The 27,745-nt window shown below is 42.3% G+C and overlaps 1 protein-coding gene and 1 long non-coding RNA gene across 3 annotated transcripts; one reads left to right on the top strand and one right to left on the bottom strand.

Annotated features, from left to right (window-relative positions):
- Nucleotides 1-252: 252 nt before the first annotated feature.
- On the bottom strand, nt 253-11,559 carry acer2 (alkaline ceramidase 2). The gene is made up of 7 exons (XM_046328622.1): nt 11,066-11,559; nt 10,818-10,932; nt 9,741-9,882; nt 1,760-1,897; nt 1,463-1,600; nt 1,133-1,329; nt 253-313 (listed from the first exon to the last, which is right to left on the bottom strand). The coding sequence occupies exons 1-6, from the start codon at nt 11,162-11,164 to the stop codon at nt 1,143-1,145; spliced, it is 819 nt and encodes a 272-aa protein (XP_046184578.1). The 5' UTR covers nt 11,165-11,559; the 3' UTR covers nt 253-313; nt 1,133-1,142.
- LOC124013995 lies at nt 5,755-20,798 on the top strand. 2 transcript variants are annotated; one of them, XR_006834945.1, is made up of 8 exons: nt 5,755-6,184; nt 15,478-15,638; nt 15,716-17,262; nt 17,350-17,921; nt 18,010-18,592; nt 19,120-19,214; nt 19,343-19,438; nt 19,534-20,797. It is a non-coding gene; the product is annotated as an uncharacterized LOC124013995 (long non-coding RNA). The 2 variants fall into 2 exon arrangements; XR_006834944.1 differs by having other exon boundaries at nt 15,716-17,921; nt 19,534-20,798.
- Nucleotides 20,799-27,745: the final 6,947 nt, after the last annotated feature.

The following is a 27,745-nucleotide window of genomic DNA, read 5'->3' as shown; positions in this document are numbered from 1 at the left end:
AATCAGAGGGCAAAAAAACTAAACATGCAACAAGAGTGGGGGGGGCCCAGGACAGAGTTTGGGAAACCCTGATATTGGCTATACGTTTACTATACACTGACTATACAAACATTAGGAACACCTTTCTAATATTGAGTTGCACCCTCCCTTTCGCCCTGAGAACAGCCTCAATTCGCCGGGACATGGACTCTACATGGTGTTGAAAGCGTTCCACAGGGATGCTCGTCCATGTTGACTCCAATGATTCCCACAGTTGTGTCAAGTTGACTGGATGTCCTTTGGGCGGTGGACCATTGTTGATACACATGGAAAACTGTTGAGGGTGAAAAACACAGCATCATTGCAGTTCTTGAAACAAACAAGTGCACCTGGCACCTACTACCATACCCAGTTCAAAGGCACTTAAATCTTTTGACTTTCCAATTCACCCTCTGAATTGCACACATATACAATCCATGCCTCAATTGTCTCAAGGCTTAAAAATCCTTCTTTAACCTCTCTCCACCCCTTCATCTACACTGATTGAAGTAGATTTAAGAAGTGACATCAATAAGGGATCATAGCTTTCATCTGGTCAGTCTGTCATGGAAAGAGAAGGTGTTCTTAATGTTCTGTACACTCAGCGTATAAGTCAAATGAGTAGGTATAACAATGCCATGGATACAACTATAAAATCACTGACTCCAGAGACATTGAACAATTCAGTCAATAGGGATCAATTCAATTCAGTCTTCATTTTTTGACAAACTGTGGTATGCATGAAAATGGATTATCTGGAGCTAGAGCACTGATACTAATGCTAGCTGACGTGACAAAACTGGATACGGAGGGAGAGAGAGACTGCAACAATTAGGGTAAGGTTACCATTATCTATGTAGTTCTTCCCTCTAGATTATCATTGAGTTGTATATAGCTAGGAAATTATCAGGACACTTGATCCCAATATATTCCTATCATTGAACACTTAAAAAAGAAAAAAATAGTGAGAATCTCTAAAGATCCATTATCAGAATTATTAGAAAGCTTATTTTAAAGAAATGTGGCAGTGAAAGCTTTCCACAACACTGAGTTTTGCAGATCTTGTTTAAAAAATAAATTATTCTAAGTATGCTAGTTCATTGGTAAGACTTACAGTACACTGGTTATGTCACTTTGACAGAGTGCTTCTTCTGGACACACAGAAGAGTGACGTAGGGCACCCCAATGAAGGCCCACTTTTCACTGGGCCAGAACTTGACCACGGGGCCCTGCTCTGGGGCCTCAGAGGCTGCGTCGAAGTAGGCAAAGCACACGCACCCAAGGTAGGAAGCCAGGCAGATGAGTATGTGCCTACAGAAACAGAGAAGGGTTCATCAGGGGTCAATCACACAAGTGGGGGCAGATTAAATCAAGTGGCAGGCAGAAAATGTTTAAGACCCCTGGCATGACACTTTCCATGTCATAGTACTAAAATTGGACATACCATGCACAGTGCAAATAGGGGAAGTTGACAGAGGACCACATATCACAGAAGATCCTGTCACTGATCCAGCAGAGCAATGCCAGTGTCCACCACATCCCAGTGAGCAGACCCAGTTTAAACACACGCAGGTTCTCACACCTACAGACAACAGACGCACATTTACAGAGCGTTTCAGAATTGAAATGTTGATTGCAGGCTTGTCCAAACTATGGCCAGATATTTGTTTTTTTTAACTGACCCACTGCACAATTTATGGCATAAAATTGAATGAAGTGACAATGCTGAATTTGCCCTGACCTCTTGATCTCGGTTATGAGCAAGGCGGTGCAGGGGATGCCCAGGCTCATTAGAGAGATGGCGTTGATGGCAGGTTTGACGAACGCCAGTCCTGTGGTTATTCCTGAGAGGATCCCAATGACCACTTTGAACCTTATCCTGGGGGAGAGAAGAAGTTGAGCTGTCACTCAATATACATAAATAGATCAGAATGGGAATAATCAAACACCCTTTATTTGTTAACTCACTTCACTTGAATGTATGCCGTTTTTCAAGCATAACTGTGTGTATCGGTGGCGGTCTGTACCGTTTAAAGATTACCTTAACTGAAGTTAAGGTGATTTTGATAACCAAATGTGATAAAGAAGCATGTTCCTACCCTTAAAACTGCTGAAAAGTCATATTTATGTAAAAAAAATACAAATTGCCTCATCTGACTACTGTGTGCCGCCATCTTGATAACGTGTCATCAATGACATCACTTGAATGGTTCGTCTGACAGGCAGCCCAGATTACAATGCATGTTAGTAGCCTCATTGAGATTGTTTTCATTTTAACAATTATAAAAAAATATATGAAAAGATGTGCCTTTTTAGAAGGCTATCCTGTTCGAGACTAGCCAGGTAACATGGCATGGACAATAAATGTACAAAAAATATGTACTGTGCAAGGTGAGCTAGCTATCCAGATAGTTGAGCTTGCTGTGGTTTTGGACCATCATTGATTAATATTTTGCAGCTGAACAGCTTGCTACAGAGCATGATTTTACTATGGGCATTGGCAGCATCATGGCAAGTCTCACAACTAGCTGCAGTTTATTTAATAGGAGTGGACACTTAACAAGCCTAGATGTCTGTAGCTAATGCTTTCAGAACAGACACCTAGCTAGCTTGCATTGACTGAATACTCGTTTTTATAACCCAGCGTCTCCTAGGTTTGGCACATCTGAAGCCGCTCACTGCAAACCATATTGAAGACCGTTTAATGCATAGTGCACACAATCTGCCTGCCATAGGGACTTCATTATTGTGGGCATTACCATGCAGTTAGCTTATTAACCTTGTTTGCTGTCAGCTAAGTGTTGGCTAACTTTGGCCAACACAGTACGATGCTCATGTCAATACTACTGTAATGTTTAACACAGCTAAGTTAGACCTTGATCAAGTAGGCAAGTGGGTTGTTGACTGGACTATACGGGCTTATTCGAAGCTAGCTACCTGCTTTGTTATTCAGGACATCATGAATTTAGCTAGCTTACTAATGTTGCGGTAACAGTAGATCTGACCAAAAAAGGATTTCAAAGTAGTTGGGAGAATTTCGATGTACCAATTCCATGGCACATGGTTTATGAATTGATACATAAAATGACTCCGGATTCAAAACGTAAGAGTTTTTCAATTTAAATTACACAAAATTCATATACACACACACACAACTATCCCAGCTCTGCAGATTTTGCTGCAAAGAGACTGAATCATTAGATCACTTGTTTTTGTACGGCCCATTTTGGTCACAGGTTCAGGAATAGCTGACAAAAATTCAACATTTACTTGGAGATAACTCTGCAAATAGTTATAGTCTATCGATCAATAATATAATAATACTCTCAGCAACGGTGTTTATCTTTCATTTACAATCTGTAGAAATTATGAGAATAGGTTGAGAACTTTTCTCAAACATTCCAATAGAAAACTATATGGCAGCTAGAAATCAAAACTGGATGGTCTTCAGAGATCGATGAGAGGGGTTGAGGGTAGCTGAAGGCTGGGCCTAAAAAATAAAAAAAAAGATAACTAATGTAAAATCTACTGTCCGTAAAATATATGCAGTAGGTATAAACTGGAATTAGAAGCCTAAGTATTGTTGTCCATTAGTTTACTCCAATTAGGTGAGGGGTGGTAGGGTTGGGGAGAAATTACAGTGCATTTGGAAAGTATTCAGACCCCTCAACCTTTTCAACAATTTGTTTTGTTAAGCCTTATTCTAAATTGGATTAAATTGTTTTTCTCCATCATAAATCTACAAACAATACCCCATAATGACCAAGCAAAAACTGTTTTATATACATTTTGGAAAATGTATGAACATTTAAACTGGAAATATCTCATTTACATAAGTATTCAGACACTTTACTCAGTACTTTGTTGAAGCACCTTTGGCAGCGATTACAGCTTTGAGTCTTCTTGGGTATGACTCTACAAGCTTGGCATTATTTGGAGAGTTTCTCCCATTCTTCTCTACAGATCCTCTCAAGCTCTGTCAGGTTGGATGGGGAGCATCGCTGTACAGCTATGTTCATGTCTCTCCAGAGATGTTCGATCAGGTTTGCACAGCTATTTTTATGCCCCAAGAGACTTGTCCCTAAGTCACTCCTGAGTTGTCTTGGCTGTGTGCTTAAGGTAGTTGTCCAGTTGGAAGGTGAACCTTTGCCCCAGGCTGAGATCCTGAGCGCTCTCAATCAGGTTCTCTTCAAGGATCTCGCTGTACTTTGCTCCGTTCATCTTTCCCCCGATCCGGACTAGTCTCCCAGTCCCCGCCACTAAAAACCATGCTTCACAGTAGGGATGGTGCCAGGTTTCCTCCAGATGTGATGCTTGGCATTCAGGCCAAAGAGTTCAATCTTAGTCTCAGCAGACCAGAGAATCTTGTTTCTCATGGTATGAGAGTCCTTTAGGTGCATTTTGGCAAAATCCAAGCAGGCTGTCATGTGCCTTTTACTGAAGTGAGCCTGATTGGTGGAGTGCTACAGAGATGGGCTCCCGAGTGGCGCAGCAGTCTAAGGCACTGCATCTCAGTGCAAGAGGTGTCACTACAGACACCCTGGTTCGTATCCAGGTTGTATCACAACCGGCCATGATTTGGAGTCCCATAGGGCAGTGCACAATTGGCCCAGCGTCGTCCGGGTTTGGCCAGTGTAGGCCGTCATAAGTTAAATAAAGATTAAATAAACTAAAAACAAAGATGCTTGTCCTTCTGGATCAATCCTACACAATCCTGTCTCGGAGCTCTACGGACAATTCTTTCGACCTCATGGCTTGGTTTTTGCTCTGACATGCACTGTTAACTGTGGGACCTTATATAGACAGGAGTGTGCCTTTCCAAATCATGTCCAGCGTATGTCTGACTACGTACATCTCCGACTCAGACACACATGATTGTTGTGTCGTCATTTCCGGTCACAACTTGTAGACTTGTTTACGTGCTGCTGTGCAGTTTGTTGCTAACGTTTCTTTGCTACCTGCCAACGTTTTTTCCATTTTAATTACTGTTTTATATTTTCTATCTTTTCCATTGCTCTACTTTTTTCATTCAACTTTTTCACCCTGGACGCTTTATCTGGACATGGTTCTACACGACCTCCACGAGCCAAAGCTAAGTAGTAACATTAACATTATGCCTTCTAATTGCAGTTGCTGTACTCATAATATACAGGAGAACGATCGCCTTATGGCAAGGATAGCCGTGCTGGAAGCCCAGCTTCAGACGCAATCGTTAGGCAAGGGTAATTTAAGTGTAGGAAAGGATGAAACAGCTTCTGTGCCACAGTCATGACGTTGGCCGTTGGTGAGGTTTATGACCCCCCATAAATACCTTTCCCCCTTTTCTCTCTCTACTCTACAGAGTGGCTCTTGGAAAGCCCTTTGTTAACATATAGAGAGAGTCTGGTGACATCAAAAGGTGGGGAATGGAATCATATTTCGGTAATTCAACCACTTGAAAATATGCGTTGGTACTTAATGAATATGATGTTAGATCAGTTGGCGTCTGAGACATTATTACTGATGATAGGATGACAAACTGTAACTTGGAAAGTCTACACATTCTAGTTATCAGATTCACATGGAATTGTTGTGCAATTTAAATGTTTAAATATGAAACTATTTGTGAAAAGATTACATTTAATTTGAGCTTCTAATTGAGAGAATTGGTTTTCATAAGTGAACTAGGCTCAACTCAGTGGCCCGCCCATGTGATCAGACATTGGTTGTAAACTATGAAACATGCCCCTCTCTCCTACCACTATATAAGCCCCTGTACAAAAATGTAACAGTGTTCCAAGGACAGGAGGACGACGGTCCTTACGTTAAATGGGCTAAGACAATAACGAAATTAGCATCGTGTTCAACATGAAGGTGACGATCGACATGCCAAAAAGATGAATTTCAACTATACCAGCCAGAATATAGCATGAGCTTAAGTATGGCAACTTGGTATGAACTTTGAACTCTTATTCACTCCAGAAGTGATACCTCCTAGCCGTTGAGTTAGCAGCAGCCGCTGTAAACGTGGACTAGGAAAGGACGGACGACATATCCAGTCTAACACACAACGACGATACTACAACGTTCTCAGTTTACCACCAGAGACATTCTTCAGAGGACAAGAGATCCCTGCTGGGCAAACCGGCCTTCCATCTACAACCAAACAATTGAAGCGCAGCTCAGAGTAAATATTCCTTGCATTTTCCTTTTCCAAATGGGCGGTTATTTAGAATGCATAAGATTCTGTATTTACGATAGCATAGCTTCTCCCTTTGTTACTCAGTTTTCCCGCACTTTCATTCAAAAAGCGCGCAACCCTCTCTCTTTGTGTAACCAGCTGCCATAACAGTTCTGTCCAACAGGGACGTTTTCTTGTGTGACAATTAGTATTCAATGTATGATACATTCTGTATGATTATTTAGGTATTTAGTAAATAAATAATTAAACCAAATTTTACATTGCTGATTCAACTTCTTAGCCAGGGTTCGTGAAGATAACCAAGAATTGACAACTTTCAGATGACACTGAATAAGGTGAGGATTAAATATTGACTGCTATTGATATAAAAGATTACCGGGTCTTTAAGAGTTTATTCGGAAGATAACAGCTCTATAAACATTCTTTCGTGGTGCCCCGACTTTCTAGTTAATTACATTTACATGATTAGTTTAATCAGGTAATATTAATTACAGTAGAAATTATTTTATAGAATAGCATATTACTTAATCTGGCATAGCAAAGACACGACACCACCAATAAGTACAGATAGTAGTAAAAATCCCCTCGGAACATAGCTTCAGCGTGTAAATCAGCTAGAAAGATGTGTCGCATCGAGTAATTGTCTCTGGCCCCCTCCCAGTTAGGGGGAGTGATGAGCTCTACGGCAGAGCCTCACAACTCAATCGCTGGTTGAAAACTGTTTCCGGGCCCCTCCCAAAAGATAGAATATGTAGATAATTGGCCCTCTTTCTGGGAATCACCCACAAACAGGACCAAGCCTGGCCTGCTGAGGAGTGACAGACTCCATCCTAGCTGGAGGGGTGCTCTCATCTTATCTATGAACATAGACGGCTCTAACTTCTCTATCTCCAAAATGAGAAGGGTGCAGGCCAGGCAGCAGGCTGTTAGCCAGCCTGCCAGCTTAGTGGAGTATGACACTAGCATAGTCAGTGTAGTCAGCTCAGCTATCCCCATTGAGACTGTGTCTGTGCTTCGATCTAGGTTGGGCAAAACTAAACATGGCAGTGTTCGCCTTAGCAATCTCACTGGAATAAAGACCTCCTCCATTCCTGTCATTATTGAAAGAGATTGTGATCTCTCACATCTCAAAATAGGGCTACTTAATGTTAGATCCCTCACTTCCAAGGCAGTTATAGTCAATTAACTAATCACTGATCATAATCTTGATGTGATTGGCCTGACTGAAACATGGTTTAAGCCTGATGAGTTTACTGTGTTAAATGAGGCCTCTCCTCCTGGTTACACTAGTGACCATGGCCCAGATTCACAAAACCTTCAAAATAAATTTCTTCTTAACTGCAATGTTTTCCTTAACTATAGATTTATGAAGAAAGTTAATCTTGGAAATGTTGTTAAGCTATTTAGTTTGTTTCTCCTTTAGCAAAAGTTAAGAAGAAATTAGATTCTTTAAATTGTTTTTTTAGATTTGTTCTTAATTCCAATGCAATTGAACATGTTTAATTCACTCACAAAGTTCATCTGAAAGTTTCAGTATTGATTATTTTAAGCCTAAGAACATGTTTTAGAACCGTAATCTCAGTAGGAAATAGCTAACATGATTGTCGGTTGCCTAGCAACAAACATTTTAAGAAGATTCTGACTAGATATTTGACAAGTTTGTAGGAAAATCATGAAATCTTGAGATACTGTGGAGGAATTGCACTTACAAACTATCTTATCAACTTATTTTATTTTTTCTTAAGACTCTTAAGTTTTTGGGTAAGAAGTGTTTTGTGAATCTGGGTCCATATCCCCCACGCATCCCACAGAGGCGGAAGTATTGCTAACATTTACGATAACAAATTTCGATTTACACTTTGTTTTTGTTTTTAATTAACTGTGTCTTCGTCTTTTGAGCTTCTAGTCATGAAATCTATGCAGCCTACTCATTTTTTATAGCTACTGTTTATAGGTCTCCTGGACCGTATACAACGTTCCTCACGGAGTTCCCTGAATTCCTATCTGACCTTGTAGTCATGGCAGATAATATTCACATTTTCAGTGATTTTAATATTCACATGGAAAAGTCCACAGACCCACTCCAAAAGGCTTTTAGAGCCATCATCGACTTTTGTCCAACATGTCTCCGGACCTACTCACTGCCACAGTCCCATGGAATAAGTATTGTGGATCTTAATGTTTTTCCTCATAATCCTGAACTATCGGACCACCATTTTATTACGTTTGCAATCGCAACAAATAATCTGCTCAGACCCCAACCTAGGATCATCAAAAACCGTGCTATAAATTCTCGAACAACCCAAAGATTCCTAGATACCCTTCCAGACTCCCTCCATCTACCCAAGGACGTCGGAGTACAAAAATTGGTTAACCACCTAACTGAGGAACTAAATGTAACCTTGCGTAATACCCGAGATGCAGTCGCAACCCTAAAAACAAAAATAATGTCATAAGAAACTAGCTCCCTGGTATACAGAAAATACCCGAGCCCTGAAGCAAGCTTCCAGAAAATTGGAACAGAAATGGCGCTCCACCAAACTGGAAGTCTTCCAACTAGCTTGGAAAGACAGTACCGTGCAGTATTGAAGAGCCCTCACTGCTGCTCGATCATCCTATTTTTCCAACTTAATTGAGGAGAATAAGAACAATTTTAGCAGTTACACTGGCAGGCCCCATTGGCAATAAATGAATAAAACGGAAAGCTTACCTTGACTTGGAAGAGTTGCAGTGTTGGATAGCCTTAGCCAGCTAGCTAACATAAATAGCATTCCTCTCTTTTTGAGTAGGCTAAATTAGCTGCATTAGCTAGCTTAATAAGTGAAAGTTAAACTAAAAATAATGTAAAAAATAATCTAAATATAGATAGCTCTCTTTCTCTCTCCTGCTTCTCCTTATTTTTTTTATACAGAAATTAAATGTTCAAAACTGTTCCACTACTGTATTTCGCTTTAAGTCCACTACTCACCACACTTTATGCACTGCAGTGCTAGCTTTAGCTTATGCTTTCAGTACTAGATTCCTTCTCTGATACCTTGATTGGATGGCTAACATGTCAGTTAATGGGCCGGTAGCAAGTTCAAACCCCCGAGCTGACAAGGTACAAATCTGCCCCTGAACAGGCAGTTAACCCACTGTTCCTAGGCCGTCATTGAAAATAAGAATTTGTTCTTAACTGACTTGCCTAGTTAAATAAAGGTACAATTAAAATAATTAAATAATGTTGGAGGACATCCTCCGAAAGTTATCATAATTACTGTGGTAGTCTATGGAAGGGGACCTTCTAGGTTTTGTATTGAAGTCAATGCACCCAGAGGAGGACAGAAAATAGCTGTCCTGTGTTACCATAGAAGGCTAACCTTTATCGCTAACCCCCAGTTATTTAGTGACATTTACTATTAGCAACTATTTACTATAGTTTTATCTAAAAAGGATCACTTTTTTAAATGTTTCACTGTTTATATTTTTATTAAATTCACTGAGTAAGATGGTCCTCCCCTTCCTCCTCTGAGGAGCCTCCACCGGTGTGTTTGTCACTTGCCTGTTTCTGCGGAAGCTCTTGGGCAGGTATCTCTTTGGGAACCACATGCCGATGGCACACATGAGCACCCACAGGATGGCTAGCTCGTCCAGCATCTGGCCCAGGAAGCTAAGGGTGGCATGGAAGTAAGTGGATCCAATGCCTGGGAGAAGAGACAATGTTTACAGAGAGTACAATGTGAGTAGAATACACAATCTGCCATCCATAGGCTTAGGCTAGATGCTGAGGAGATAGTTGCCTCCCACAATGTTCCAGCTTAGGGTTGGGTTTTTCGAGACTACTGAGGAGAGGCAACTTATGTGTAGGATTTGGGAGTGACACCAAAAGATGCATATCTGCTGAACCAGAATCTGGCTTTACAGGAACCATTGATATGGCAATACTCCTTTAAGCCCAGGAAGCAGCCATTCAACTTGCCATTCACCAGCTTTTCAAGCATTAAAATGCCGAAATAAGTTTGTTACTCACCAAATATGGAGGTGCCTGGAGTCAATGTTTCTGTTGCTCTTAAATGAATTATTTAGACTTTTCTTTGGAAGTACATACAGGCCATGAAGGCAGTAAATGACGATAGTTGATCATCGAAACATTGGTGAGTAACACAGGTATTTTAACAATATAACGATTTTAAAAAATTGGTGAATGGCTTGACGATTAAACAACTCCACAATTTACAATGGAGTTGAGCGGCGACTAGTGTGGCCAGACTGGAGATCCGACATCAAATAGCATTTGGTTTTTATAAAAACTACTGATTTCAGCACCCAAGGAAAAGCCAGCAATTACACACATTACATTGTTATGTGTAACTGCGGGCTATTCTTCAGGCGCTGAAATCAGTAGGTTTTTAAAGAAAAACATAATTTTATGTGACATCGGGCCTCCAGTCCGCTCACACTAGTTGCCACTCAACTCCATCATAAACCGTGGAGTTGAGTCAGCTAGTGAATGGCATGTTGAATGGCTGCTTCCTGTGCTTAAAAGGAGATTCAACATCTCCTGTAATGCCAAATTCTGGTTCACATCCCTGCTAAATTCTGGCAGTGTCATTTAAAAAAGTTAGAGCAGTAGACTTACCAACCACAACCAGCAAAGCCCAGATCAGATATATCCCACTGTTGAAATGTGTAGCATATTGTCGAAACAGACACATCAAAATAGGTGGCAAAATAAAAAACAGTATGTTGCTGATCTGCAATGAAGAACAAAATATAGGGGAGGAAATGGATTGAGCAGATTGAACAGATCTAATGTCACATTAGACATGACATTAGGCCTGAAGCCCCCCTAAAAGTTCAAATGTTTTCAACCAGGAACATCTTTACCGTATTGTAGAACTCTGCAATTCCAGGGTAAATAAGATAATTTCCTTCACACCAATCCACTTCGGAGCTACCTTGACTCCAGAATACAAGATTGCTCATGTTTATAGATAATGTTAGCCAAAACTGCAAAATGACCGCGCTAACTAGCCAGCTATGTCATTTGAGTAGGATAATAAGTTGGATACAAATTTGTAGCTGATAAAAAAAGAATTACTTTGACCGAATTGTCATGTTCGTAACTGATAATGCACGAGGTTGACTTACAAATAACTATTTTAAAGTAGTTAAACTAACTACCTGTAATGTTTTGAAAGTACACTATTTGGACTATTAGAGCTAACGGAGATATAATCGTATATGTCAACAACAGTGTGTACAGCTGTACGTGTACGTCACACAAATTGAACTTCCGGTTTTTCACCTTCAAAATAAAAGCCCTCTCGATACACTGGGAAAGTAGATCGGTACCACTTTTGGTGTTTTGAGTGAAAGTCTGCTGTGTTTGAGTCTCTGGCAGAACCCTCTTATTTATTGTCTTCCGCGGCTGTGACCTCCTGACCCAGACAAAAAAAAATGAACTAAATTAAAATTAAAATAAAAACTTGCACTTGTATTTCCTACTAGCACTGGAAAAATGTACTTACTACGTTTGTGATTCAGTGTGGTTGTCTAAAATATAGGCTACATGGGCCAGAGCTGTCCAGAACGCTGTAGCGGCACGTCTAATTTTGGGGGAATTGTGTATCGGCTTGTGACATGTAAAAATGCTTAATTTGGGCACTTTAGCAAGTCTACTGAAATTAAACATCTGATTGATTGAATTCTCCATGTTGTCTACAGTAAAAGGCACGTCATTTAATATAACAGGCTTTTCAAATGCAATATTGGTGCACTATTTCTACTTAAAACACCAAAGGGACGCAAAAGGCACTAATTTCCTGGAACGACCAGAGGTGTTGGCTAGAGCGCTCAAGTTACCTGCCATACCAAGAGTTGGGTATCAGGAAGAAGTGATAGTTGATGTCTGTTCCTCATCAGTAGAGTGGATACTATAGTGGAGCTATAGCTTGAAAGAGGAGTTGTTTTTTTTAACCACAAAGTACTTTTAGAGGTGCTTTAAGAGAGATGTAAGGTTGTATGGTAGATTTTTGGGGTAAATTGCAGTGAATGTTGCTCTTTCCAAGTCATAGATTATACCAGTAATAGTGAGAGAGCGAGGTAAGTGACTAGAATAGCCTTATTAATGCAATTGTATGTCTTTATTGGAAAGAAGACTGACATGCAATACTTACATTAACACGTGTTTATATTTCAGGAGATGACATTGTTGTGACTGTAACTTGTTTTCCAACTTCTTGATTATCAGGCAAGTTATTAAGTGAATAAATACAAATCCTACATTTTACACAATCATGTCATAATCTTTACTAAAAACATTGTATTTTTTTGTGTATCAGAAAAGTACATGTTATGAGCACTGATGTTCTGGTGTCAACTGTAATGCCAGAAACGGCAGTAAAAGCCGGTTTAATTATTAAACCATGCCACCCTTGGAAGAGAATAAAGTTATTTGGTATGCACCTGACCTAAGCTGTCAAACTGTGATGGCAGTAATAGCTAGCATAAGGTCAAATAATCAGAATTTGTCTGATAAACTCTGCCTTGGATTTACATTTTATTATTCACATACGTATTATGTTCTAACAATGTATTCAGAAATATCATTGTTTCCCTGTAAGCTTTACAGTTCAGATTTTCTTCCGCGGATATCTCTACATTGAAATAATTCATGGCCGATGAGTAGTTATGGCACACACATTTGATTTAAAAGACTTCCTGCAGGCAACACTGCTGAACCCAGCTCCACCCCTACTACCACCACAGCCGACAAATCCCTTAATACAGTACATGCTGCTGTTGCGTCTGCAAATGAAGAAATATGTACGTACCTTCAACAAGAGGGTGTTAACCCCAACCAACCATCATCCAATCTTTGGACTCCTCTGCATTATGCCTTAATATCCAAAGCACCTGTCAATACAGTGTGGAGACTGATCGTAGCAAAAGCTGAACTAAATGCCATAGGCCCACTTGGGCTGACACCACTTGACATTGCAGTGGAGGATGATAGAGAGGATATTCTGAGGATACTTATTCAAGCTGGTGCTCTTGTGCAAATAAGACCTGTCATACAGCCTAATGATTAGCGTATTAAAACAAATCTAATCAAAATAATTCATCACGTTGCACCAAAAGATACGTTGTTTTCCATAATTCTACCTTTCGTAGATTTTCAACTCAGTATAGTACAGCAGAAATCCCCAACTGAGATGTTTGACTGCTTTGACAAACACCTACTAGAGGGGAACCCTCAAAAAGCATTTACTATGATTGATTTGTGTTTTGACAATGAGGAATAACTCCAGAGAAGCATTACATGGCTGAACGACTCTAATAAACTAGATATCTGTCTTGAAGATTGTTATGAATTTAATGAATAATGACTAAATGATGTATACATTTAACGTAGAACTATAACTAAACAGAATACTACCCTGTCACTGTATGATTGTATGAAACGTATTAGAATCATAAAACTAAATCTGATGTGTGTAGTTTTAGTCAAGAATTAGAACAAGGACTTTCTGTTTCCTTTTAGTATGTAAGCAGGGTGTAAGTGAGAAACAAATGGAGCTATCGTCAGACAAGCTGGAATACTGTGTTCCTTATAGGACATTCTGTCCCCACCCAGGAAGGGGAGAGACCTTGGGCTTGTAGTAGATTGTTTAACAGGTGGCAGACAACATATGAGTAGGAGAAGACTTGTTAACTATGTTGACATTGTATCTGAAAGGAGGGACATTTATGACGAAATGTGAGGTATATAAATCAATGTACCGGAAATTATAGGGAGAGCTCTCTAAATAAACATTCCTGACCATTGTAGCTGGGCCTCCGTCTGATTCATTCCAACCAGTTTCCTACAAATTCTGGGTATCAGGCTGAGTAATCAATTCAATTGGGTTTATGAACACTGAGAACATAATTCTCTTGACAAAGATGCAAGCACACGTCTGTCTAGAATTTCTCAGGGAATCCTGAAGTCAAGAAACTTGCATTCAGTAGTGTGCACAATGACAGAAATACCCAACAAGGTATCACTTACCATAATTCCTAAACTAGTGGAGCTGCTTTCTAGTGAGAAACTAAATGCTGATGTACAACAGTTGCTGTTAATTGTTACAACACTGTATGTAATCATACAGAAGACAAAAGACAAAGATGGCTGGAGCAAGTCCTTCCTTACAACATTATGCAAAGGTATTGTCCCTTTTTTGTAGAAAGAGCACACCTTGAACATCAAGGTCTACCCCTATGGGCTGCTTGCAGATCTGCTTTCATTTCATTGTGTCCCTAATATCATTACATCACTGGGAGTCTGAGGAATTGCTTAATTCAGTAAGAATGGGGATGGACAAAAACCTGAAACAAAAACTGAGTAATCTAAACATGTCTTTAAAGAGACAATTTATTGTTTCCAACTCAGCAAGTGAAGATTACAAAGATGGCATTTTCTCAGAAGTCAAGAAGAAGAAGAAGAAGAAAGAGAAGCAAGACATGTCAAAAGACAAAGAAAGTACTGGAACCTGTAATACTTAATCTACTGCTGTTGAGGAATCTGGCCTTGATGAGTGTTCTAGTGTCAAGCCGTTCCACCCCACCACTGACACGTCACCATCACAGCGCAAATGGCACAAAGTCAGCAAGCGGTGGGAGACACAGTTAGAGAAGCTAGCCAACATGGATGAATGTAAAGTTTATAGGGTAGGAAACCTCACTCTAATACATTATGATAATTGCTTTCGCATAGCAAAGGGAAGTGATGGATCTGAGGTCTTCTTGGATCTGAGGTCTTCTTGGGCCTGAGGGATGATGGCACTGAAGTAGCTATAAAGAGAATGATCAGGTCAAACTATCAGTTTCTCAAGAGGGAGGAAGGATTTTTTCGTCTTCCAGAGCTTGACAGTAGCTGTATTGTGAGATACATGGACTTTGCAGAAGACAGTTTCTTTGGTTATCTTGCTCTTCAGCTCTGTGAATACACTCTGGATGAGTACATTAATACACACCTGTCCAAGGACGACACTCATGCCCTGATTAAAATCACTCAAGAGGTGCTCCGCAGTTTAAGTGTCCTTCATTGTTCAACTACCAAGTCCTTCATCGGGATATCAAACCTCTGGTTTGATAGGTGAGAGATAGCATTGCACAGTTAAGCCTTTCACTCTAAATCTAATACATGTTTTTCACCATTATGTGTTAAAAAATTGCATATGCAGTATTTTAAACGCATTTTCTAGTACATATAATTATGAAAAGCATGATATTGTGATATTATTTATCCTTAACAGATATCAATGGAAATGCAAAATTGGCAGATTTTGGCATAAGTCGCAGACTGACAGTGGAACAAACAACTCTACACACAGTCCCTGCAGGAACAAAATGCTGGATGGCCAAGGAGACGTTAGACAAACAAGGCTCTGGATATAAGAGGAGCTCTGACATACAGGTTGAGCAACGTGAAGATAGAATAAAGATTATTTCCTGTTTGTAGAGCGATGGACTGACTGATTGTTGTAATTTCAGGTGGCTGGGATGTTGGTATACTACGTTCTTTCTGGTGGACACCACCCCTTTGAAGGTCCACTTGGTGAGGAACTTGAACAGAATCAAAACATAATCAAGGGGACTTACACACTAGAACATGTGGCAGACGAGGTGACAAAAGACCTCATTGAGTGGATGATCAATGAAGACCCTGCTGGGAGACAAATGCATAAGAAGTCTGTGCCAAGACTGGAAGGCAGTTGTATTCATGATCCAGCTCGGCCTTTATTATGACGTAAAAAATGTATATTTGAACTCACATGCTCCGGTATTTGTGAAATATGATTGACCAAATATTTCCATGACATACATTTGAAAAGTGCTGAACAAATAGTTATACTGGCAATGCCCATCTTAGCTCGCTCATTGATGTCTTAATTGAAATCACGGATTGCCTCATCTGCTTGTTGTCCCCTTATGCCATAGTTTGTACATCTCAATTGTCAGTAGAAACCACATTTGTTTAAACGAGTCAGCCATATCAACTATATTTGTTTTTTAAATAAGTAAATGAGGCTGAATGAACTGTTTCACTGCCAGACAAGGCTCCACTGATACCCTGGTGTATCAGTGGTAAAGTGTTGGGACTGCTGTTGGGACTCTGTTGTTGGGACAGCTTTATGTACCGTTTCTGGGCACAGTTTGTCACTGTTATAGTGCAATTCATGTTTTGTTTACTGTTGTGCTCTGTACTGGCGTTGCTGGCATGCATCCCACGTTTTTTGGGGTTTTGTTTGCCCCACCAATATTTACATGCTAAAATCGACACTGGTTGCAATATGTAATGTTTTGGGCAACCTCACCAATTTCACATACAACTGTGAGTTATAGATCTGTCATTCTTGTTGAAAGCCAGTCTAAAAGCAGTAGATTTGTTCTATGTGTACTTTTATATGCTTCCCGTTCTTAAGGTTTGTTTTTGCGTCTTTTACTTAGAACTTATATCCACTTTGGCTTCATAAACCACTGCTACTGTTTACCACAAAGAGCATTTGATTCTGTCTCATCTCCTCTACCTTTCTCACGTCTACTCCTGCTCCTCCCCTCCAGTGTTCGACATGGCTGGTTTACGAACCACCGGTCCTGGGATCCATCATTACGGGCACCTGGCATTCATCACTACGCTCACCTGTGCTTCATTGAGCACACCTGTACTCCATTACCTCACGTATTACCTCCCCTTTATCTGGCACTCCCTTAGGTTCTTTCCCTGGGCAGTATTGTATTATTTTGTTCATGTCTAGACGCTATGCCGTATTGGTCTATGGTACTTGCGCTATTCAACTTACCCCCTGTGTCTTGACTCCCAGCATCTAGGTTACAGAATACTGCTTCACAAAATGGAAGCAGCAGATGGTCGACAAGCAGGGATACCTACTTTGTAATCACCATGACCAGCGGGCACAACTGGGGACGGCTATGGAAGAGGCTCTTCGCAGTGTTCAACGTCTTGAACATACCAGAGAGGAGTTGCCTTCAACTAGTGGAGGATACTCTACCACCAGCCCATTCAGCTAACTGCGCAGGTCAGCGATGTCCCTCCTGGATAAATATGACAGCACCCCATGTAAATGCTGTGGCTTCTGACTACTGCATTCTACTTTTCGCACCAGATGGGAACTCCTACTGCCGAGAGGTCCAAGGTTGCCACGGTTATTTCTCTGCTGACTGGGTGGGCATTGGAATGGGCCACAGATGTCTGGGAGAGGAGCTGGATTCGTATGCAGGGTTCATGGCTCGGTTCAGAGGTATCTTCGATCATCCACTGGAGGGCAGAGAGGGGTGAGTGCCTACTCCATCTACGGAGGACCAGATGGCTGCTGAGTGGGCACTCAACATCTGGACAGTAGCAACATCCAGTGGCCTGACTGTGCGAAGAGGTTCAGATGGGACTGGCCTATCGAGGACAACGTCTGCTTGATATCACTCATTGTGATAGCCATCCAGTTGGATAACCTTTTTTTGGGAGCATCGGCACTCATCACTTCTCTCCCTCCCTCAGGTAACACTTTGGATCAGAGCCTGAACCCATGGGGGTAGGGGTCACTTGCCTCCCCGCAGGCGGCGATAGTTGGGGCTCTGTCTCTATTGTGGGCACCTGCTCCAACAGTGTCCGATACGGAACAACTCGGGATCCACAAGTGTAGAGGGATGGTCACTTGATCTTTTACTTCCTGGGGCAGATGTGAGTATCCCCTCTTCATCCCTTTCTGCAAAATGCTTTTTGGTGGTGATTGTACTATTTGACTGTCCCTCATGCACTGTTTCTACAGTATTAGTGGATTCCTGTGCTGCGGGGAACTTTATTGACCAGACCCTTGCCTCAACTTCAACTAATACCCGCTCTCCTCGCCTTTCCTGGTTCAAGCCCTCGATAATCAGTATTTAGGTTCCGGGACCATCAGACACATCAAACTACTCACTGCGCCCCCATGCAGATGCATCTACCCTCTGTCGGGGGCTGAAACCCAGGCCATCGAAGAGTACATTCATGAGGCGCTCCAACAAGGTACATCCGCATGTCCACTTCTCCCGTGTCCGCAGGTTAATTCTTCGTGGCCAAGGATGGAGGTTTACGCCTATGTATATATTAGAGGACTCGATGACATCACCAAGTACCGTTACCCTCTCCCATTGTTGCCGGCAGCCATTAAAGAGCTCTGCGGGGCTCAGTTTAACTTTTTTATTTTAACCAAATTGGACCTGCGGAGTGCATACAATCTCATCTGCATCAGGGAGGATGACTGGAATACAGCTTTTAGCACAATATCTGGTCACTGGAGGATCACTTTGCGTGGATGAGAAATTAAGACTACAGTGGAGACCCTGAATCATCCCTCCTTCTGGAAACCACAGGTAAATCCTTGTCAATTTAAAAGTTTTATTAGTATGGCACTGTGTAATGAAAATGACAATTAACCACATTGCATACCTTGCATTCATCACACAAACTAAAGCTAAACATAAGGAGATAAGGACAAAACATTTATGGATCAGGATTCCAGTAAGAGTGACACAATGATTGACAGTGACACAATTATAACACAATGATAATACTGTAACGTGCATAATGAAAATAACTAGTTTATAATATTCAGATGCATAGGATGCTTGGGCAAAATGAGAGAATGCTGAAGTATATGCATTAAACTGAGTACATGAATGTATGACTACACACTTCTACTGTACATTGTCTTCCAGGAGAGTTGGGAATGAGAGGATGGGAAGTATATGCATTAAACTGAGTACATGAATGTATGACTACACACTTCTACTGTACATTGTCTTCCAGGAGAGTTGAGAATGAGAGGATGGGAAGTATATGCATTAAACTGAGTACATGAATGTATGACTACACACTTCTACTGTACATTGTCTTCCAGGAGAGTTGGGAATGAGAGGATGGGAAGTGTCGTAATGCTGCCCAAGAGCTTCTGGAAGTGCTATGGAGACAACCGTCTGTCAGTGGAGATCCAAGGTGAACCAGTTGTCATTTTATTAAATGTGTGTACCTGTACATGTATATTAAAAGCATGAATACCCTCTCCCCTGGCAGAGTGTAGAAAGCTCAGAGGCTACACAATTTAGATTGTTTTGTGTTCACAGCTGCTCTCTGAATTGATGATGAAGATGGATGGCAGAAAGCCCTACCCTGAACATGTTGGGGTTACTACGCTTCATACGCAACCTCCATGAGCACTAGTACGTAAGACTGTTTTTTTTCTTCTTCCCCGTACTAAAACATTTAACTGTCTTACCATTGCAGGTGGCTAAGTGTTTTGTTTCTCCTTCTGCAGTGCTGAGGATTTAGAATTGGTTGACCTAATGAAGATGCTCCCTGATCTCTTTGGATGTGTCTACATGTTGGCCAAGAAACAGAGCTGGAATTCAAGGCCTGGTCTGAAAAATGTATTTCAGAAAGATATAAGCTCATGGTTCTGAAATGTAAATTGTCATGTGAAGTGATGAAATATGACCTATTGTAGTACTTTTGACTTGTAGGTAGAGCCACTGATCTTAACTGTTTTAAGAACATTTTATATTCTATAGCTTCACAGATCTAAACCATATGATTTTTATGAATCTTACATGGTTATAGCATACATATTATGGGAGTTCATATGAAAATACAGTACACACAAAGCTTTGATAAAATTAGTGCTTACTTTTTTACTTCAGTTAAGGTATGCAGGATTTGTATTAATATAAATGATCTGAATGAGATTTCAGGGATGTCTGGATTAAAGTATTGACATCCTATTTAAAAAATATATGTTTTCCTTTATATGAAGTCTGCCCAAGAGTGCATTGAAACATGATTGTATTTCTTAAATCCGTGATCTATCAATGGAGGAGCTGTGATTCTCTCGTGGATAGAACTGTGACTGTTACAAATGTAGTGTTGATCAGCAACAGTTTTCTATTAACCACCCTAAAATGTTAATGCACCTCTCAACATAATAAATGGTATCAAAGAGCAATGTATTTTTTTTTGACATACCCAGACATTCCCGCCCACCTGCAACAGCTGGTGTAGAGTAAACAAACTAGTATGCAGTAGGAACAAAACATTGTCCTCTTTCTGGTATAAAGCCACACATCCAGCACCAGATCAACCACAATGAAAAGCCGACCTGAGTCACCAGGAATTCTGATAGAGGGTAGTAGAACTACTGTCACCTGTGACGCCAGGTGGTCGCTTAGCCCACCCGGTTAGATGGAAATCATACCAATCTCACCATTCAGGTGACGGTGGTTGACATGCTGTTGTAAACGTAACTGCATGTTTTATTGTTATCTTTGGGTTAAAGGATGCACTCTGTACATTCCTGTTGAATTGTTAGATGTAATATATAGGCCATTCTTGCATGTCATTTACCATTTATGTGACTGTGAGGAAAACCTGAAGTGAGCCTGGTATATCCCAACCTGAGTCTTAATGGAATCGACAGGTTTGCTTCCTCAAGTATTGTATTATCATTGACCTGTTAGGGTGTTTGTAAATATAAATTTAGATTATTTTGTAAATAGTCATTTGAACATCTAAATCGCCATTGTCATTTTAAAAATAACTTCTGCACGTGATCCTGCCTGCCTCCTGCAACATTTAACCTGTCATGTTTTGTCTTATATCATCTTGTCATTTTGCTTTTCCTTCTGTTCGTTTCCCCCTGCTGGTCTTATTAGGTTCGTTCCCTTTTTCTATCCCTCTCTCTCCCCCTCCCTCTCTCTCCTCTCTCTATCGTTCCGTTCCTGCTCCCAGCTGTTCCTATTCCCCTAATCATCATTTAGTCTTCCCACACCTGTTCCCGATCCCTTCCCCTGATTAGAGTCCCTATTTATTCCTTTGTGATCCGTTCCTGTCCCGTCGGTTCCTTGTTTTGTATTCACCATGCTGTGATTGTGTTTCGCCCTGTCCTGTCGTGTTTTTTGCCTTCATCAGATGCTGCGTGTGAGCAGGTGGCTCTATCAACTACGGCCTGCGCCTACCCGAAGCGACCTGCAGTCTGTGGCCGCTTCTCTAGTTATTCCCCTCTACAGACTAGAGGATTTTTGTTATTCCCTGTTTGGATTTAAATAAACTCTGTTTCTGTTAAGTCGCTTTTGGGTCCTCTTTCACCTGCATGACAGAAGGAACCGACCAAGGAATGGACCCAGCGACTTCAGACGCTCGTTACACTGCCGTCAAGATCCAAGGAGCTATGCTCGGCAGACACGAGCAGGAATTGTCTGCTGCTCGCCATGCCGTGGAGAACCTGGCCGCTCAGGTTTCCGACCTCTCTGGACAGTTCCAGAGTCTACGTCTCGTGCCACCTGTTACTTCCTGGCCTGCCGAGTCTCCAGAACCTAGGGTTAATAACCCACCTTGCTACTCCGGGCAGCCCACTGAGTGCCGCTCCTTTCTCACGCAGTGTGAGATTGTGTTCTCTCTCCAACCCAACACATACTCTAGAGAGAGAGCTCGGGTTGCTTACGTCATTTCACTCCTTACTGGCCGGGCTCGAGAATGGGGCACAGCTATCTGGGAGGCAAGGGCTGATTGCTCTAACAAGTTCCAGAACTTTAAAGAGGAGATGATTCGGGTTTTTGACCGTTCAGTTTTTGGTAGGGAGGCTTCTAGGGCCCTGGCTTCATTATGCCAAGGTGAACGGTCCATAACGGATTATTCTATTGAGTTTCGCACTCTTGCTGCCTCTAGTGAGTGGAACGAGCCGGCGCTGCTCGCTCGTTTTCTGGAGGGACTCCACGCAGTGGTTAAGGATGAGATTCTCTCCCGGGAGGTTCCTTCAGATGTGGACTCTTTGATTGCTCTCGCCATCCGCATAGAACGACGGGTAGATCTTCGTCACCGGGCTCGTGGAAGAGAGCTCGCATCAACGGTGTTTCCCTGCTCCGCATCACAACCATCTCCCTCCTCTGGCTTTGAGACTGAGCCCATGCAGCTGGGAGGGATTCGCATCTCGACTAAGGAGAGGGAACGGAGGATCACCAACCGCCTGTGCCTCTATTGCGGAGTTGCTGGACATTTTGTTAATTCATGTCCAGTAAGAGGCCAGAGCCCATCAGTAAGCGGAGGGCTACTGGTGAGCGCTACTACTCAGGTCTCTTCATCTAGATCTTGTACTACTATGTCGGTCCATCTACGCTGGACCGGTTCGGGTGCTACATGCAGTGCCTTGATTGACTCTGGGGCTGAGGGTTGTTTCATGGACGAAGCATGGGTTCGGAAACATAACATTCCTTTCAGACCGTTAGACAAGCCTACGCCCATGTTTGCCTTAGATGGTAGTCATCTTCCCAGTATCAAATTTGAGACACTACCTTTAACCCTCACAGTATCTGGTAACCACAGTGAGACTATTTCTTTTTTGATTTTCCGTTCACCGTTTACACCTGTTGTTTTGGGTCATCCCTGGCTAGTATGTCATAATCCTTCTATTAATTGGTCTAGTAATTCTATCCTATCCTGGAACGTTTCTTGTCATGTGAAGTGTTTAATGTCTGCCATCCCTCCCGTTTCTTCTGTCCCTACTTCTCAGGAGGAACCTGGCGATTTGACAGGAGTGCCGGAGGAATATCATGATCTGCGCACGGTCTTCAGTCGGTCCCGAGCCAACTCCCTTCCTCCTCACCGGTCGTATGATTGTAGTATTGATCTCCTTCCGGGGACCACTCCTCCTCGAGGTAGACTATACTCTCTGTCGGCTCCCGAACGTAAGGCTCTCGAGGATTATTTGTCTGTGTCTCTTGACGCCGGTACCATAGTGCCTTCTTCTTCTCCGGCCGGGGCGGGGTTCTTTTTGTTAAGAAGAAGGACGGTACTCTGCGCCCCTGCGTGGATTATCGAGGGCTGAATGACATAACGGTTAAGAATCGTTATCCGCTTCCCCTTATGTCATCAGCCTTCGAGATTCTGCAGGGAGCCAGGTGCTTTACTAAGTTGGACCTTCGTAACGCTTACCATCTCGTGCGCATCAGAGAGGGGGACGAGTGGAAAACGGCGTTTAACACTCCGTTAGGGCATTTTGAGTACCGGGTTCTGCCGTTCGGTCTCGCCAATGCGCCAGCTGTTTTTCAGGCATTAGTTAATGATGTTCTGAGAGACATGCTGAACATTTTTGTTTTTGTCTATCTTGACGATATCCTGATTTTTTCTCCGTCACTCGAGATTCATGTTCAGCACGTTCGACGTGTTCTACAGCGCCTTTTAGAGAATTGTCTCTACGTAAAGGCTGAGAAGTGCTCTTTTCATGTCTCCTCCGTTACTTTTCTCGGTTCCGTTATTTCCGCTGAAGGCATTCAGATGGATTCCGCTAAGGTCCAAGCTGTCAGTGATTGGCCCGTTCCAAGGTCACGTGTCGAGTTGCAGCGCTTTTTAGGTTTCGCTAATTTCTATCGGCGTTTCATTCGTAATTTCGGTCAAGTTGCTGCCCCTCTCACAGCTCTTACTTCTGTCAAGACGTGTTTTAAGTGGTCCGGTTCCGCCCAGGGAGCTTTTGATCTTCTAAAAGAACGTTTTACGTCCGCTCCTATCCTCGTTACTCCTGACGTCACTAGACAATTCATTGTCGAGGTTGACGCTTCAGAGGTAGGCGTGGGAGCCATTCTATCCCAGCGCTTCCAGTCTGACGATAAGGTTCATCCTTGCGCTTATTTTTCTCATCGCCTGTCGCCATCTGAGCGCAACTATGATGTGGGTAACCGTGAACTGCTCGCCATCCGCTTAGCCCTAGGCGAATGGCGACAGTGGTTGGAGGGGGCGACCGTTCCTTTTGTCGTTTGGACAGACCATAAGAACCTTGAGTACATCCGTTCTGCCAAACGACTTAATGCCCGTCAAGCTCGTTGGGCGTTGTTTTTCGCTCGTTTCGAGTTTGTGATTTCTTACCGTCCGGGTAGCAAGAACACCAAGCCTGATGCCTTATCCCGTCTGTTTAGTTCTTCTGTGGCTTCTACTGATCTCGAGGGGATTCTTCCTTATGGGCGTGTTGTCGGGTTGACAGTCTGGGGAATTGAAAGACAGGTTAAGCAAGCACTCACGCACACTGCGTCGCCGCGCGCTTGTCCTAGTAACCTCCTTTTCGTTCCTGTTTCCACTCGTCTGGCTGTTCTTCAGTGGGCTCACTCTGCCAAGTTAGCTGGTCATCCCGGTGTTCGAGGCACTCTTGCGTCTATTCGCCAGCGCTTTTGGTGGCCGACTCAGGAGCGTGACACGCGCCGTTTCGTGGCTGCGTGTTCAGACTGCGCGCAGAAGAAGTCTGGTAATTTCTTTTCTGCTTCTGCTCCTGGTCTTGCTGGGTCTCAGTCTGTTCCCTGCCATCGCATCTCTCCTGTTCTTGTCCCTGCCCTTGCTGTGTCTCAGTCTGTCCCTAGTTCTCATTTTTTTTTTAGAGTAGTACCCTAGTTTCCCTTTTTATCGTTTTTTCGTTACGGTCCTGAGGAGAGGAGTTGGGTTCTTTCTCGGGACGTGCTGGACCGTTTGATCTATGATTTCCTCCGTTGCCGCCAGTGTTCCTCCTCGAGAGCGCCAGGAGGCGCTCGGTGAGTGGGGGGGTACTGTCATGTTTTGTCTTATATCATCTTGTCATTTTGCTTTTCCTTCTGTTCGTTTCCCCCTGCTGGTCTTATTAGGTTCGTTCCCTTTTTCTATCCCTCTCTCTCCCCCTCCCTCTCTCTCCTCTCTCTATCGTTCCGTTCCTGCTCCCAGCTGTTCCTATTCCCCTAATCATCATTTAGTCTTCCCACACCTGTTCCCGATCCCTTCCCCTGATTAGAGTCCCTATTTATTCCTTTGTGATCCGTTCCTGTCCCGTCGGTTCCTTGTTTTGTATTCACCATGCTGTGATTGTGTTTCGCCCTGTCCTGTCGTGTTTTTTGCCTTCATCAGATGCTGCGTGTGAGCAGGTGGCTCTATCAACTACGGCCTGCGCCTACCCGAAGCGACCTGCAGTCTGTGGCCGCTTCTCTAGTTATTCCCCTCTACAGACTAGAGGATTTTTGTTATTCCCTGTTTGGATTTAAATAAACTCTGTTTCTGTTAAGTCGCTTTTGGGTCCTCTTTCACCTGCATGACAGAAGGAACCGTCCAAAAATAGATTTAGCAACAAAGGATTTAGGGCCTACATTCAACATGCAAGAAGAGATAAGTTAGGCTTACATCTTAGATGGAAGGGCATAGTACAAAATGAATGGCATGCATTTCCATCTACAGTTTGGTTTAAAAAGCTGTGGCTAAAAATAATTGTATCCATTAGTGTACATCGTCTAAAACAAACCAAAGAAGGGGTTACAATTTCTGAGTCATTTCCGGTCACTGCCACTGGACACGATGCAATGTGAAACAGGGAGTTGTAGTTCTTCACAGAAAGCGTAGGTGTATTTGAACCATTTGTAGTTCCTAAGCACTGACATTTAAACGTTTTTGTTCTGGAATCATCATGAAGCACCCCTTAAATGTATTGTCTCTACCTTCTTGCCCTTTGTGCTGTTGTCTGTGCCCAATGTTTGCACCATGTTTTGCAACCATGTTATGTTCTGCTACCATGCTGTGTTATGTGTTGCTGCCTTGCTATGTGGTCTTAGGTCTCTCACAAGTGTTGTGTTGTCTCGTTGTGATGTGTTTTGTCCTTTATTTATGTTATTTATTTAAAATGTTTAATCCTAGCCCCCGTCCCCGCAGGAGGTATTTTGCCTTTTGGTAGGCCATCATTGTAAATAAGAACTGTAAAACTGACTTGCCTAGTAAATAAAGGTTAAATAAAATAAATAAAAATTAACATATGACAATGTTCTCACTACAATTTCGGACTTAAAGTGGTGAACTTTTTAATAAATAGGCCTATAGGCTTTTAGCTAGGGTTGAATATACTCAACAGTAAACTTTGGAAACAGCTTGATTGTACTACTAGACACTTTATATATATATATGCCATTTAGCAGACGTTATTTATATCGTTTACCCCTTTTTCTCCGCACTTGGTAGTTACAGTCTTGTCCCATCGCTGCAACTCCCGTACGGACTCGGGAGAGGTGAAGGTCGAGAGCCATGCGTCTTCCGAAACATGACCCGAGCCGCAATGCTTCTTGACACACTGGAAGCCAGCCACACCTTACACCTTGGTGACCGTGCAGGCTTCCGGCTCGCCACGGAAGTCACTAGATCCCGGTGTGACAAGGACATCCCGGCCGGCTAAAGGAAGGAGGCCAAGGTGGCGGCTTGAACAGACACTTTTTTTACAGAGCTCCGCACCAAACTTCAGAAAGATTGTGAAAAAAACAAGTTTACAGTCATTACTATTACTGTTTTTATTTGTTCGAGATATAAGAACCTTCCTGTGACTGGAATAAGAATTGGATCATTTATTGTCCATGCAAAGTCGTAACAAAAAAAGGAAGAAGCTACCAGTTCTATTGCTAATCAACAAGAGAGAAACGTGCTTATAGACAACTGCCATAACTACACTTGCCCTATGGATAATATCATGCTTTCGAATGCTGTTGAAGATGACAAATTCCCCTCTTTACCGGTTACTCCATGCAAACCTTTACCCTCCAAAAAACCCAACATGAACTCTGACATCGTGGCTACCCTCTCCTTACTCATCAACTCCAGGTCAGACGCCACTGAGAAAATGGTAGGCGGAAACACCATGGTTATCAAAGGCTTGATAAAGACTGGAGTTTGCATGTGGTGAAATCAAGGATGTGAAAATGAGTGGCAAAAGTTGAAAAAAGTGTGGAAAAGAATAACAATGTCTACCATAGACATCTCACTGACCTGGAGCAATACACAAGAAGATGGAACCTGAGACTACGGTGTGCCAGAGGTGGAGAATGAGGATGTGCGAGGAGATGCTATCCACATCTGCCAAGAAGTTATGCCTGCAGAGTAGAACAAAGTTGGTGATACAATCGACGTTGTGCATGGCCTCGGCAAGAAGCAACAGCAAAACGATTCAAGACCTAGCGGTATCATCATCCTCTTCACTGCCAGATTCTACAGGGATGCTGTCTGGAAAGCTGCTAGGAAGAACGCCTTCCTTCAGAGCCATGGTATGCGTTTCGCCGAGCATCTCAGCCCAGAGGACATAGAAAGAAGGAACAAGTTGTGGCCAACGATCAAGATAGCACGAAATGAGGGAAAGGCTGCTTACTTCGTCGGAGGACGAGGCTTCATCAATGGTTCAGAAATCCATATTCCTCCCCAAAATCTCACCAGAAGGAACAGATTTATGGTTTCGGCCATTTTATTCTCATTTTCCTTGTATTGATTAACGTTACCTAACAAGCATCAGGTGACTAGTTTTTGGAATACTCAGGTACCTCAATTCATTAGTTTGTTCTTGTATGACCAGAAGGCCTATTTTCTTTACAAACTTACGAAGAAGACTGAACGTTGTATTTATTTTTTATGTATACAGTAACCAAGATACTGTTTTAACTTCTTAAGGTATAGGGGGCAGCATTTTCACTTTTGGATAAATAGCGTGCCCAATTTCAACTTCCTGC

The sequence above is a fragment of the Oncorhynchus gorbuscha genome, linkage group LG25 (assembly GCF_021184085.1).
Source record: "Oncorhynchus gorbuscha isolate QuinsamMale2020 ecotype Even-year linkage group LG25, OgorEven_v1.0, whole genome shotgun sequence".
Classification (NCBI taxonomy): Eukaryota; Metazoa; Chordata; class Actinopteri; order Salmoniformes; family Salmonidae; genus Oncorhynchus; species Oncorhynchus gorbuscha.
This window is presented reverse-complemented; position numbering and strand designations above follow the sequence as displayed.

Excerpts from the sequence above, each read along its gene's own strand:
- acer2 (XM_046328622.1), bottom strand. The coding sequence starts at position 11,164 with ATGAGCAATCTTGTATTCTGGAGTCAAGGTAGCTCCGAAGTGGATTGG. Across the intron at positions 9,883-10,817 it reads GGCTTTGCTGGTTGTGGTTG|GCATTGGATCCACTTACTTC; the intron begins GTAAGTCTACTG and ends CTCTTCTCCCAG. Across the intron at positions 1,330-1,462 it reads CCCTATTTGCACTGTGCATG|GCACATACTCATCTGCCTGG; the intron begins GTATGTCCAATT and ends CTGTTTCTGTAG.